Source organism: Rutilus rutilus, assembly GCF_951802725.1.
Source record: "Rutilus rutilus genome assembly, chromosome: 3".
In the NCBI taxonomy this organism is placed as follows: Eukaryota; Metazoa; Chordata; class Actinopteri; order Cypriniformes; family Leuciscidae; genus Rutilus; species Rutilus rutilus.
Window position 1 is genome coordinate 32827018 of NC_140211.1, and position 13036 is coordinate 32840053.

A 13036-nucleotide genomic window follows, 5' to 3' on the forward strand; every position below is an offset into this window, starting at 1 on the left:
ACATAAATCTATAATTAAGCCTAAATGTAAAATAACACTTTTTGTTCACTGTAGAAATTAAATATAGTTTCATCTTTGTTAAAGCTGTATTTTGTTGTTTTATTAACATTAATGACACAGACAACAGTAGGAATATTAGGTGTCTGCTGTCACTTTAAGACTGAATGCACGGACCTAAAAAACAAACTTCTGGTTTCTTTCTCGACTGTTCACTTATGACATAACCGAGAGAATACATACCGAGACAGGTATTTAGACAGTGTGCATGTGTCTGTTCAAGAGCAAGGAAATGCAAAAGAGGAATCAATTCGGTTTCGAGCGCTATCTGAAACGCGCATCTCTCTCTCTCTCTCTCTGCGTGCGCGTGCTTTGGGTGTGTGCGGCTGTACGCACAGATAACGCGCAAGTCCCGACTTTCGCCTCTTCTGCTGCGTTTAAAATTGTTTGAATGTGTAAATTGGCAAAAAAAAAAAAAAACATCCAAAATATAAACTTTCACTCTATGATGGTTAAATTTAGCAGTTAATCCGCAAATCACATGCGTGCCGAACCGTGGGGCAGCTGGCCCGTACGGATCACAGATCAACTGCGATCCGTTGCACCCCTAATGTATAGGCATTCCATCACCCCAAATTACATAGTAAAAATCTGACCCAGCGCAGTGCTTTCTGCTATTGGGACGGGTCATGTTCACACCTTAAACAAACCGTACCAGAGTTGTTTGGTCCGCACCCGAGTGCGATTGCTGTATTCACACCTGCCCAAAAGATCCGCACCAAGGGGGGAAACAAACTTGAGTTCACTTTAATCGAACCAAACAAAACTCAGGGGGTACTTCAAGTCAATAGTTTAGGTCAAAGGTGTTACAGCTGACAAAATAAAAAGTTTGAAAATTACTGATGTGGAGTTTGAAAACTTTAAAGATTAACTTTAAGTGAGCTTTTGATAATAGCAAAAGTAATAAAATGTAAAAATAGGGGAAATGAGCATGTGTGCTATTAAATATCCAATATTGACCAACACAAATCTCTAATATCAGCTAATCATTAAAATGCAATCTATTTATCATGCTTCATTCAGTGCTTTCATTTTTTAAGCTTAAAAAGCTGGACACTAATCAACAGTAGTTGTATAAAAAGAGCTGTGAAGATTCTTCAGAATTTTACTTTTTTGCTCTAAGAAAGAAAAGTAACACTACTTTAGAACCAAAAAAGTGGAACATTTTAATTTAATGCTTGCAGCAATTTGTCTGCACAAAACCTGGAGCAGATGTTAGTGTCTCAACATTTTCAGGTGTTGCTAGGTACTTCAAGAGAACCGCTCTTAATGAACTAGCTGGTGTTAATTTGAGAATATGCCCTGCTTCTGTTGAACTGAGGCGGCGGGAGCAGACAGAAAAAGAGAGAGGCACCTGCGGCATTGGGCTCTGGGGGCAGATCCTCCACGGTGGCGTCACCTGGCTTGACCAAGATAACGCCGTAGCCTTGATTGTTGTGGATCACGTTGTTCACCATGGTGATCTTAGGCATGGCATCCAACTCATCTGCAAAATCCTGCCAAAGGGGAAGCAGAGGGTGGTAAACACGCAGCATGCCTACACAAATGAACATGCACGCACATACTCGCATCTCTTTTTGGCCTAAGCAGCATGAGGAAGAATGAAAGACTGAGGTTGGGAAGGCGCAGCGTGTACACAAATGCACAAAAGCATTAGGAAGGTAGGTAAAATCTAATTATTCCGCTAGAGTTAATTACAGAAAAATCTTTTTGGGATGCTGCTACCTGTATGTGAATCTAATTTGCTCTCAGGTGAAACACTAACACTGACTTGAGAAAGCCATCACATAATACTTCAGCTCATGAAACACTTTTGAAGCCGATCTGCAAAATTTTCCACAAAGACGTGTCAACAACTGCAGGGTGCTCACTGGGTTTTCTGAGCTTTCCTCTGAACTGTGTGAGCGTACTGACCTCTGGTGACACAGCTTAGAGCTATTACCATCAAAGACGCCCCATGGCAGCCAGTGAAGTCCCACTCCACTAACGCATTAAAGGGGCTAAATTCTCTGGAGGTCTTCTAAATGCATTAATCCACTAAGGACATTAATACGATACCAAGACAGCTCTACAGTTCGCCCAGGTAAAATACTTGCTGTTGCCTGGGCAACGATTAGCAGTAACCAGGAGCTAGACGGGCTAATCTATAGGCATTTAGAAGAGCAGAAGCTCATCCATCTTGCTCACCTTAATCAGGATCCCCTCCTTGCAGTGATGGATGCCGTTGCCCACCAGACTGCATACACTCCCAGGGTAGATCTCCACACCGGCCCCCTGAAGCAAGCGCACAGCGACCATCAGAACAAGCGATAACGGTATTAGTAAATGTATTTACGGCTTTGGTAACATGGTTGGTGGTAAATCAGTCAAAGAATGCTGCTGGCGTGATCTTTCACACCTGTATCACATACTGTATTAACTATCGGAAAGGATAGATGATGGAGCTATAATACATTCAAATGGTAATACCCATTTCAAAAGGGTAATTTTTATAATTTACGTGAGGTATCGTGTGCCAGTGCAGCTTACCTTGGAGCCGTACAGGTCACACATGTTCATTGAGAGCTGGGCCGCCGATCGCACGATCACACCTGTGGTCTCACACTGCATCACACAATTTTCCATTTCCAGCTTCCCCTGGCGAACACCTGATGAAAGACAAAGGGTGACAAATTGAAAAGACATTGGAGGATGGTGGCAGGACATGCAAGGAGGAACGGTTTCCGGTCACATATAAAGGTTGAAAATAGTGCTGGGCTGTATTGAATATACACAATATAAAATTAAACAAAATTGATATCACAATGATTTTTAAGACGTTAGATTAGATCAATGATCTTGACTTGTAATTATGAAAGTGTTAAGACAGATTTTTAAATTGCATCTTTTATTTACACTTTAGCTGCAAGAATGGCAAGTTTTATTAATATGGGAATCAGTTTAGTTTTTTGATAAAATAGAAAAAAGGTTAAAACATAGAATTTCTAGGCAATGTAAAAGTATTTACTGTCACTTTTGAACAAATTGAAAGCATCCTTACTGTGTATTAATTTATTTAAAAACACAATATATATATATATATATATATATATATATATATATATATATATATATATATAGGAATAAATGGAATGTTCCTTCAGTTAAAGACGTATAGAGAACATGCCTTGATTACTTTCAACTAGATTTTTATTGCATTTTAGTTCTTGCATTAAAATGTTTAAATCCAATTTAGCAACAATGCCTGTTGTGTTTGATCAAAATAATATTTAAAAGCCAATTTAAGCCACTGCAGACCAAATACATAAACAGGATACATATTAAATATTTGTATATAAAAGTCTGAAAAATTGTTTGTTTTTTAAGCTATCGCCCAGCCTTAATACTGTAGGAAACATTGTTTTGGAAGCAAGCAGGATATCTAGTCGATCATACACATAGCTATTTATCTGACCAGATAAGAAATCCCACAGGAAGCAAACCTTTAGTGTAGCTGCACACGGGGATACAGATTTAAAAGCTCCCTAGCCTAGACATGCCAGAATGGCTCACCAATGAAATGACAAGGAACACATAAGATGACTTGTCACTGGCCAAATGAATGCACATCAGGTCTTGGGCGGATATACTGCTGCCCATTCAACAGCAGCAGTCCCTCAAGACTCTTTGACAAACAGCTGGAAAGAGGGGAAAGGGACAGGCCAATTTCCTTTAAGACTCACACAAGATGCCTTCAATGGCGTCGCGCTGTATGAACTTTAGATTTGAGAGTTTGACGTTTGCCCCAGTTGACTCCACAAAAGAGTCACCCTTGTTACGCTTCTCGATCACCACCTCGTCCGGCAGACCGTATCCTGAGGGAAGACAGGGAGAGAAATGCCTTTGGAAAAAGTGCTTTTAAGACCAACCCTTCGATATTTGGCAGACACTTTTATCCAAAGCAACTTACAAAAAGAAAAGTATTTTACAAAATAAAATAGAACCAAACAAGATGAAAAAATTAAGTAAAAAACAAACAAACACAGCAGCGAGATTGTAATGTTGTTTATGTGTCTTTAAATAAAATAACTCTAAAATACTCTTATTATAAAACAAGCCAGTGATGGCATATTTTTGATAGTAACAAGAACCTGTTAAAATTGCACTCTTTGAATAAAACATTTTCTGAACCTGCATGACAAAAACGCAGAAGGGAAATTGGCAGGCCCTTAACCCTGATGGATCACTGTCATTTACCACTATGCCTACCATCCAGCAAAGAACATCTCATTATAGCCAAGCATCTCCATAAAGGACCTAATTTTCTATGGAAATTAGACCGTCTCTCAGTCTAGACACATGGTTTCCAAGTAACAATGTGCCTAAATGACCATCAACTATCGTGTTGAGTCTATAGCAGACTGATGACTGAGAGGTCAGCTTAGCACCATGTCAGTTTGAGATAGTGGTGGCAGGTCAGCGAGAGCAGCGGTTCAAAGCCGCAGAGTTTGACAGCCCGGCTTCATTACACACTGCTCTTTGACAGATGGTCCTGAAGCAGGTTTCTTCCAGAGTTTTCTAACAATGCTCAGATGAACTTCAGTACCCTGGTCAGCTCTCACACACTTCTTTCAAATGCCAAAGGCTGAATATAGACCAATAAGGTCACAGCACCATCCTCACTTCTACACCTGCAGGTAACAAGAGTGGATTTGGTGGAAGATCTCACTGTAATTGACAGCAGTGGGATGCTTTGAATGGGGGAAAACACAGAATCACACATCCTACTTCCTGCTCTACAAAACGCAACACCGTCCGTTGCAGGACTCAATGGATCTTTTTCACATTTCCAGGATTCTAAGAAGCAGAAGTAGTCATAGTTGGGTAAAATTCTATAGTGGTGAGTGGAAACTACAGCAAACATAATCTCTGCATTCATATTTGCTCCAATAGCAAAAGAAAATCTATTCTATAACTTTCTAAAAGAGGACAAAATGCCAAGAGATTGATTATGTTGGCAAGAAAAGAGAAAGATGTTAAATTTGCCATCACTCCATCAGCCGTTGAATTAGACACACTCACGCGGCAGCGTTAACTTGTTTTCTGTCATTTACAAAAATAAAAAAGTGTGATAAATAAATAAATAAATATATAAATATATAATATATATATTATTTTACATATTAACCCTGAAATGGCACACCTGATTCAGTTAAAGGCTTAATGAGTAGTTGATTAATTGACTAATTCCTACTCTTCCTACTCTAAAAACTACTCATTAATGAATCAGGTGTGCCATTTCAGGGTTAAAACAGAAACATGGCCTGTCAGGGGGTCCCTGCAGGAGAGGTTGAAAACCACTGTTATAAAACATGCAAAACAATTTACTGCTCCTTCAAATAATCTCGGCGATAAAGCCGTAGCCTGAGACAGAGGCACAAGTGACATTCTAGCTAAATACCAAAGAGTTATTTTATGGTAATCTGGCAGTGGTCTAATTGAGTTGCTCTTCTCCTATAGTGGAGCCTGCAGCCGGCTGTATGTTATCTCCTCTTCCAGGGCTTCCCTGACTCTGCAGGAGGGACTGCCAAGCACACAAAACCTCCATATTTAAACAGCGGCCTCCAGGCCAACTTTCCTCTTCCTTCTTCATCACTATCTGACTTTGCAGGTCACCCATTTGCATAAAGAGACTCGACCCTGACCCTGTGCTCTCTCTGCTCGCTTGCCTCCACATTCCTCATGAATTAATTTCTGCCCCCCATCATTGGAAGATGGTTATTGTTCCATCAAGCTCAATTACCTCGGAAGGCTTCCTAATATCACGCACCGATTGCGGTGTTCATTTTATACACGTCCAGGGAACCATTTTGACAAACAAGGCATGGTGCCAGACTTCTGACTTACTGTTATGAAGCATGCTGTTTCACAAAGCTTTATTAAAGGGAAAAGAATAGTACAAAACACAGGTGGTTTCCTCTGAGTTTTAGATGGAGGAAGATGCAAAAAAAGTACCAACTTCCAATCAATTTGGATGATAAAGGTAAATGTCTCTCTCTCACTGCAGCTAAAACTGGCCAAACCATTGATTTAGATATCACTAATGTCACTACATTTTAAAGTGATGGTTCATCCATAAATTATTATTATCATTTTTTTGTAACTGTCCTCCTCACACAAAACTATCATATAGATTCAGAATGCTTGAAATTTGACATAAGTCTTAAGAATTACTTGACTTTTCTTTTTTCTTTTTTTATCATTTTGGCTCTTGATTTTCATTGAACTTCAATTCCATTGAATTGATTTTCAAATTAACCCCTATTAGTTTCCATGAAATTTGCCAAAAATCAACACTATGAAAAAGAAACATGTACAACTGAAAATGTCTATTGTGGCTTATCAGATGACTAGATAAGTCTTGCACACATCACCAGAGATGTCAGTAGTTTTCACCAGAAGGTCCAGTTATGACATTTTGATAAAACATTACTAGGTCAAAAGCATTTTTTTAAATTTGAACAATTCATCCGTGAATACGTTTCAAAAAGATCTATAACATGGTGAGTCATGCGATTACCTTCAACCTCGATAGAGTCGACGAGACTGATGGAGCTGGTGATGATGTAAATGCCTGGGCATATGATGACCACATCGCCCTCATAGCACGCACTGACCGCAAGCACCGGGTCACTGTGAAACTGGGATCAAAACACACACCACATTAGTCCAACTCATCTTTATCCTGAAGAGAAAGCAATAAAAACTGAATTTTAAATCACACTGAGTAAAAACAGTCTGACACACACACACACACACACATTTGCACCAGTTCTTGAGGGATAAACTGGCTCACAGAACAAGAGAGATCAAACATGAGCTAGTACATGAACACTGCGCTTTACAAATCCTACATTACAGCACCTCGACACATCAGTGATCATATCGTCCTAACAACTGCTTTCCGCACAAACCGCTCTTTAATCGCACTACTCTAGCAGAAGATGGAGAAGCGAGCACATGTAAGATTTTACTGGCCAAACTATTCACTGAGACCTAGCAGGCATAGAATTATACTAGCACAAGTGAAATCAATGATATGATTTTTATTTTTATTTTAAGAGCTACGAGGCGGCCAGAGCGCTCTCACCCAGATATTAACCTTTAGGAGGTAAACCCAGGAAATTAAAAGACAGTGATGGGAGAGAGGGGGATTAATATCAGGATTTGTGCTCGACCTGCCTTGTCTGAAACTACTTTATTTAAAACGATCAGACCATCCCCCATCAGGATTCAGCTCTTGGAATAGGGGAAGTGACCTTTTCCAATTCAAATACATATTTTCCAAGCCAAATGTCCTGTCATGGCTTAAAACAAAGAGCTTCTCCCATTCTTTCACAGTCCAGATGTCATAAACCCCTCCTAAAATCCCCATTTACAAAGCCAGTACAGCTGAAAACACTACCCTTATCCTGAAAAGCTGAGTACTACAAGGCCTTCTGACCAGCATGATAACTGCACCATGAAAAAGAGAAAGGGTTATACACACCTGCACTTCAAACTCTTCACTCGAATAGTGGGGCATCAGTTTGTCAGTTATCAAGCTTTGAAGCTGGTGAACTGTGGCTGAGGCAGATACCAAGTGGACCACATGGCCGCCGGCAGGACGGGGCCCCTTTGCCCTGCATGACTGCTGACCAGAGTTCACCTTGTAGCCCAGAACATACCTGCAATTGATAAGCAGGTGGCGCAGGTAAGCAAACCAAAGAACTAACAGGCACACATGCTCAAACACAGCTGTTCAGATTAACACATCTTTGATCCCAGTGGATCTGAAACCTGGTAACTAGGAAAGACTGATGATTAATTATGGAGCAGCGTGTATTGATCAAGAGGTTTGGAAAACGTAAAGAAGTCAATACTTCAAAAACCATGAATGCCTGATAGCAATATTAATCACATTTATACTCATTATGTTTCTCTCCTGCTTAACTTGGGGGTTGAAGAGCAAATGTGGGCACGAATATACATGACACCTCTCAATCTCAAACACACAGAGCAGTAATAATAACCTGAGCAGTGGGTTTTCAATAATACGCAGCTTGCGCTTAAGTGCTTCCAGCTGCTCGTACATGCGCAGCCCTTCCACCATGGACACGTTGTCTTGTTCAGACTCAGAGTCACTGTTCAGGTCACTTCTCAGGCTGGAGAACTCCTGAAACTTCCCCGAGCAGAGCGCCAGCACCGAGTGATACTCAGCGACAAGACCAGCTGGAACACGATCCTCCAAGATATCATAGTAACTGTGGAAAATACATGAAGGGACAGATTAAAAAAAAAAAAAAAAAAAAGTGAGAGACAAAACCATGATCTTGTTAAGGGTGATGACGAATTTCTCCATTACTAGGGGCACCATAAAAATTGCATTCAAACTTAAGAAGTTCAGTAAAATAAGTATCAGGTGTGCCATTAGACTCATTTAATTTGTCTGACATCATCTCTACTATTGTTTATGCCAATGTGAGTTTAAAACTAGATATCCCATGCTTAAATTAACATCTAATTTTATAATGACTTTATAAAAAATAATCCAAGAGTAAATAGATTTGGATAACTCAAAGCAATTTAAAGTGTTGTCTTGTAATGAACTGTTCATTACTGAGTACACACTGCCACCTGGTGGTCACAGCTCTTTTATAACTAAACCAGTGCTTAGGATATTACTAGACATTGATGAACTCTGTGTTTGTTCATGATTCAGGGGAAGAGACAGGACACACAGAGGACACTTACAGCCTAAGACGAGGCTCCACACACCGAACAAAGTAATCAAAGTCATCATCCTCATCTTCCTCATCCCACTTCCTCCAGATATGCTTATAGAAAAACCTGTGGGGATTAGACAGAAACGGGCAAGAGTGAATGATGGGAGGGGAGGGATAGAGAGACAGTGTGGGGGGAGATGTGAGTAACAATGACAGGAAAACCTGCTTAACCAGTCAGTTCAGTATAACAAAAGGAACCTCATCAGAATCACAAACCAAACTCGTATACAACTGCATCAATGTTCGGATGCACACAATATGGCAGATTTGAATATCAAATGCCACATTCCATTAAATAATTAAACATCCCTTTTGCCTACAGTACCTCACCCACTCATGGTCACTAAACCACACATGTTTGGAATATTTCAAGCTGTATAATTAACATTAGTTAATGGATTAAGAACAGTGCTGGGTAGAAACTGATTAGCCTACATGTAATCTGGATTACGTAATCAGATTCCAAAAATTAAGTACTTGTAGATTATAATTCATTTTAAAATACTCGTAATCAGATTAGTTACTTTTCTACTGATTAGATGTTATTCTCACAATGGCAATAAATTATTCATAATTCCTTGTTATATTTTAAAATTTCCTTTCAAAAAAAGCCTACTGTTTATATGTTCAGAAGGTCGTCTAGGTTTGTGGAATCGCACACACAGACAAGATAATAGTGATGTGCCTATCACTGAAAACTGAGACACACACAGCATTTGATCACTGATTTACATAAATCATTTCACTTTTAAGAAGTGTTTTCTCAACATTGCATATCTAATCAACTCCTGACACACTAATTATTATTTGAATTATCACTCAGTGAGTCATTTAACCATGTATTACTGTCTTTGGCAGGCATTAAAATACAAATTCATATAATTTCATATTTACATGCCATTTAAATCCAACTTATTTTGTCAGCTGAACCTCTCGGACCTTAAATATTTACTTGAAGCAAGACCTTAGATTGCAAGTTAACAAGTTAGGTCAATAATAAAATAAGTCAATAATAATAATAATAATAAAATAAAGTTCACGGTTCTCTGGTGTCGGTTAAAGGGATAGTTCACCCAAAAAATGAATTTCATAATTTACTGCCCCTCAAGTTGTTCCAAACCTGTATAAATTTCTTTGTTTGTTCTGATGAACACAAAAGAAGATATTTTGAAGAAAGTGTGTAACCAGCCCGCTTTGGGGCACCATTGACTTCCATAGTAAGGAGGAAAAAAAATACTACTGGTGCCCCAGAAATATTTCCCACATTCTTCTAAATATCTTCCTTTGTGTTCAACAGAATAAATTAATTATACAGGTTTGGAACAACTTTTTTTTGGGGTGAACTATCCCTTTGATGGTCACATGACATTGAGGTAAACAAATATTTGTAATCTTTTTTTTTTTAAGTTTTCAGTATTCACATTTAAGCACAAGCAGATGCGAAAGAGAACTCAATCCAGTACTCGCAAGCTGTTTTCTGCACTCATTCGCACATGGGGAAAACACATGCAAATGATCAACTTTTGTGACAACGCAGCACAGGCCCAAACTGGCAGTCTTTATTGAAGAGCCCTGAAAAGGAAAAGAAGAAGAAAAAAAAAAGTACCTTTAAAGGGTTAACTAACCTGAGGTGTTCCAGGGCCAGAGCAGTCTGATCAAAGTCCCCAGACTCATCGTAGACAACCAAGAGCTCCAGAAGAGGTACTTTATGAAGTGTGGCTTCTAGCAGGGACTTCATGGACTCTTCAGTAAGATCACAGCGTCTGGTCTCACACTCCATTGGTAGCACCAGCTCCACTTTTGCCTTTAGCTCCTTACAATCAACGTCAACAACCTACAACAACAATCCTCAGCCTTTTAAACATCCTTTTGTGTGAATGCTTCAATCATACACATTGACCTTTTTGTTTCTTGACAGTAAATACCCCAAAATCACTTTCCACCACATGCTTCAATGAACTTACTTCAACCAGCACGTCAAACACATCAGTGTGCCATATGGCCTGCCAATCACATGGCTCCACTATCTTCTCCAGGTACTCAGCGGTGAAGGCTTTTACTTCAGACGTTTTACAGTCACCTGTCAAACATTTCAGGTTTTTAAACACACTTATTGACTCGTGTATTGTTGTGGATGACTTTCAAATGTGTTTGAAGGGTTACCAAGCATGTAATCTTGATATGCCTTGAATCTCTCATAGTACAAAAGATGATCTGTCTGGAAGGTGTCCAGCAGTTTTCCATGTCCTGGTCTCTCTGCTCGCCTTAAATGAGTACAGGGTCTTTCATCACCACTCAGATAATGGGTGCCGCTGTCGTCGTCGTCGTCGTCATCATCATCATCATCTTCTTCTGTCTTAAATAACTCTGAAATCATCAGCACTGGCAGTTCAGTAATTTGCCCTATAACGTTAGACCCACACAACCAAATGTGTTTTGGCCTATGACCTACGTGATATTGTTAAAATATCAGTGTCAACGTCAAACGTGTGATTTTTTTAGGGGTGTGTGAATGGCACATGGTAACTTGACATAATGGAGGCTAATGCAAATGACAACAAACCACACAGTCATAGTCATATAACAGTTAGCGTATAAACATCACAAACCTTTAGAAACTCGATTATGGTTTGGTCTGATCTCAGTACACAGAGTCTCTGTGTCTCTTTCCGTCTCTTGGTTGACATTATGATCATGATCGTTTAGTGGATTTTCACTGGTCAGTTTGATGATGATTTCAACGCTGTTTTCAGTCTCAGCGTCTCTTACCTCCTCCGGCTTTGAACACACAAGCTCCTCCGACATCACTAAAGCTTACAACTTTAATCTAGCTACAATAAAAGAGGTATAGATATCAATAAAATGTATTTTGTTAACTAGGTTAGCAGCCAACTGAACTGACGGTCGGTCTCCACCCTTCACTTGTATTTTCAAACGCTACCCGGGCTGAGCAAAGAGCCCAATAAACTCACAGGGCGGGGCCATCCGAAACATTCTTAAAGGGACAGTGCACAGTTAAAACCTTTTTAAAATCACCGTGAAATTAAAATTGACAATACTTGTTTTTTATGGAATATTGCATGGAATATTGCTTTTTTTTTAATTTTATTTTTATTCATGTGCCCTCATAATGTTTATGATTAACATAAACTTAAGTTATTCATCGCAACTTTAAGGCCGAGGACCTCTTGTCTTAGTGGATAAAGACATAGGCCTACTACATAAATATACACGTATTTGTACACTACATTTAAATGCATTTTAATATAGCGGACCAGTGAAACATAGCTGAGCTTTAGCTTCTTAACGTTCTCTTTGGTTGTTGGCTAATTCATTTTTATTTTAGATTGCCATTTTTTCTAAATTAAATGTTCATAAATAATATTTTATAACCCTTATAAATCCTCCTTTTCACAGTGTTATCACTGTTTGTTTGTTTTTATTTTTTTATTGCAGAATGTACATAAGACAGGGAACAATCAATAAAGTAAGACACTAACACAGAGTTTGAATTTGAGAAGAAGAAAAAAAAAAGAAAAAGAAAAAAAGAAAGAGGAGCAAGGGTGAAGACAAACAGGTAGCCGATATAGACATCAAAGAAAAATATACTAAAATAGTAAATATTTGGACAGAGAGAAACATAGAGTTTCAGACTTTTATGTCTTTTGAAACATTTGAAACTTTGGAGCAACTGGGTATGCCATATAACAGGTATGCTTTATCTATTACTGAGGTTTCAACATCTCCCAGAAAATAGCACTGATAATTACCAGTGATAATACGTTTAAGTTCTTTGTAAATAAGTTTGTTGCACTTACTGTCTACATTAGAGGTCTACATTAGAGGTCTACATTACATATTTTTAAAGAGGAAAGAGAAACAACAGGCCTAGATAAAGGATCAGAAAAACTGCTTTGGATTATTCTTAACAAACCATTGTATAGCATTGCATACCTTATTATAACCTTTAATTGTAATTCTAACTCTATATTTGTTAATAAAATCATTATGTCATAAGAAATACCCATTATCATCTAATAAATCATAAAAATAAAAAAAAAAGCCTTTACTACCAATCATTTTTGAACAGAGATTTCCTATTAATAACTACAGCCCTATTGTTCCAAAGAGTCGAGTTGTGAGGGGAGAAGTTATGGGTAAATATAATTTTCCAA

At 38.6% G+C, this 13036-nt stretch overlaps 1 protein-coding gene across 1 annotated transcript in view; it reads right to left on the reverse strand.

Moving 5' to 3' along the window:
* The window catches only part of shcbp1 (SHC SH2-domain binding protein 1), a 15920-nt gene extending 4067 nt beyond the window's left edge, over nucleotides 1-11853 (reverse strand). The window contains exons 1-12 of the mRNA XM_084404420.1: nucleotides 11471-11853; nucleotides 11025-11228; nucleotides 10826-10941; nucleotides 10487-10695; nucleotides 8830-8925; nucleotides 8109-8339; nucleotides 7586-7763; nucleotides 6617-6737; nucleotides 3780-3911; nucleotides 2587-2705; nucleotides 2245-2331; nucleotides 1412-1553 (exon numbers count right to left, since the gene is read on the reverse strand). Coding sequence (XP_084260546.1) covers nucleotides 1412-1553; nucleotides 2245-2331; nucleotides 2587-2705; nucleotides 3780-3911; nucleotides 6617-6737; nucleotides 7586-7763; nucleotides 8109-8339; nucleotides 8830-8925; nucleotides 10487-10695; nucleotides 10826-10941; nucleotides 11025-11228; nucleotides 11471-11666 — 1831 coding nt within the window. The 5' untranslated portion in view covers nucleotides 11667-11853. The remainder of the gene's footprint in view (nucleotides 1-1411; nucleotides 1554-2244; nucleotides 2332-2586; nucleotides 2706-3779; nucleotides 3912-6616; nucleotides 6738-7585; nucleotides 7764-8108; nucleotides 8340-8829; nucleotides 8926-10486; nucleotides 10696-10825; nucleotides 10942-11024; nucleotides 11229-11470) is intronic.
* Nucleotides 11854-13036: the final 1183 nt, after the last annotated feature.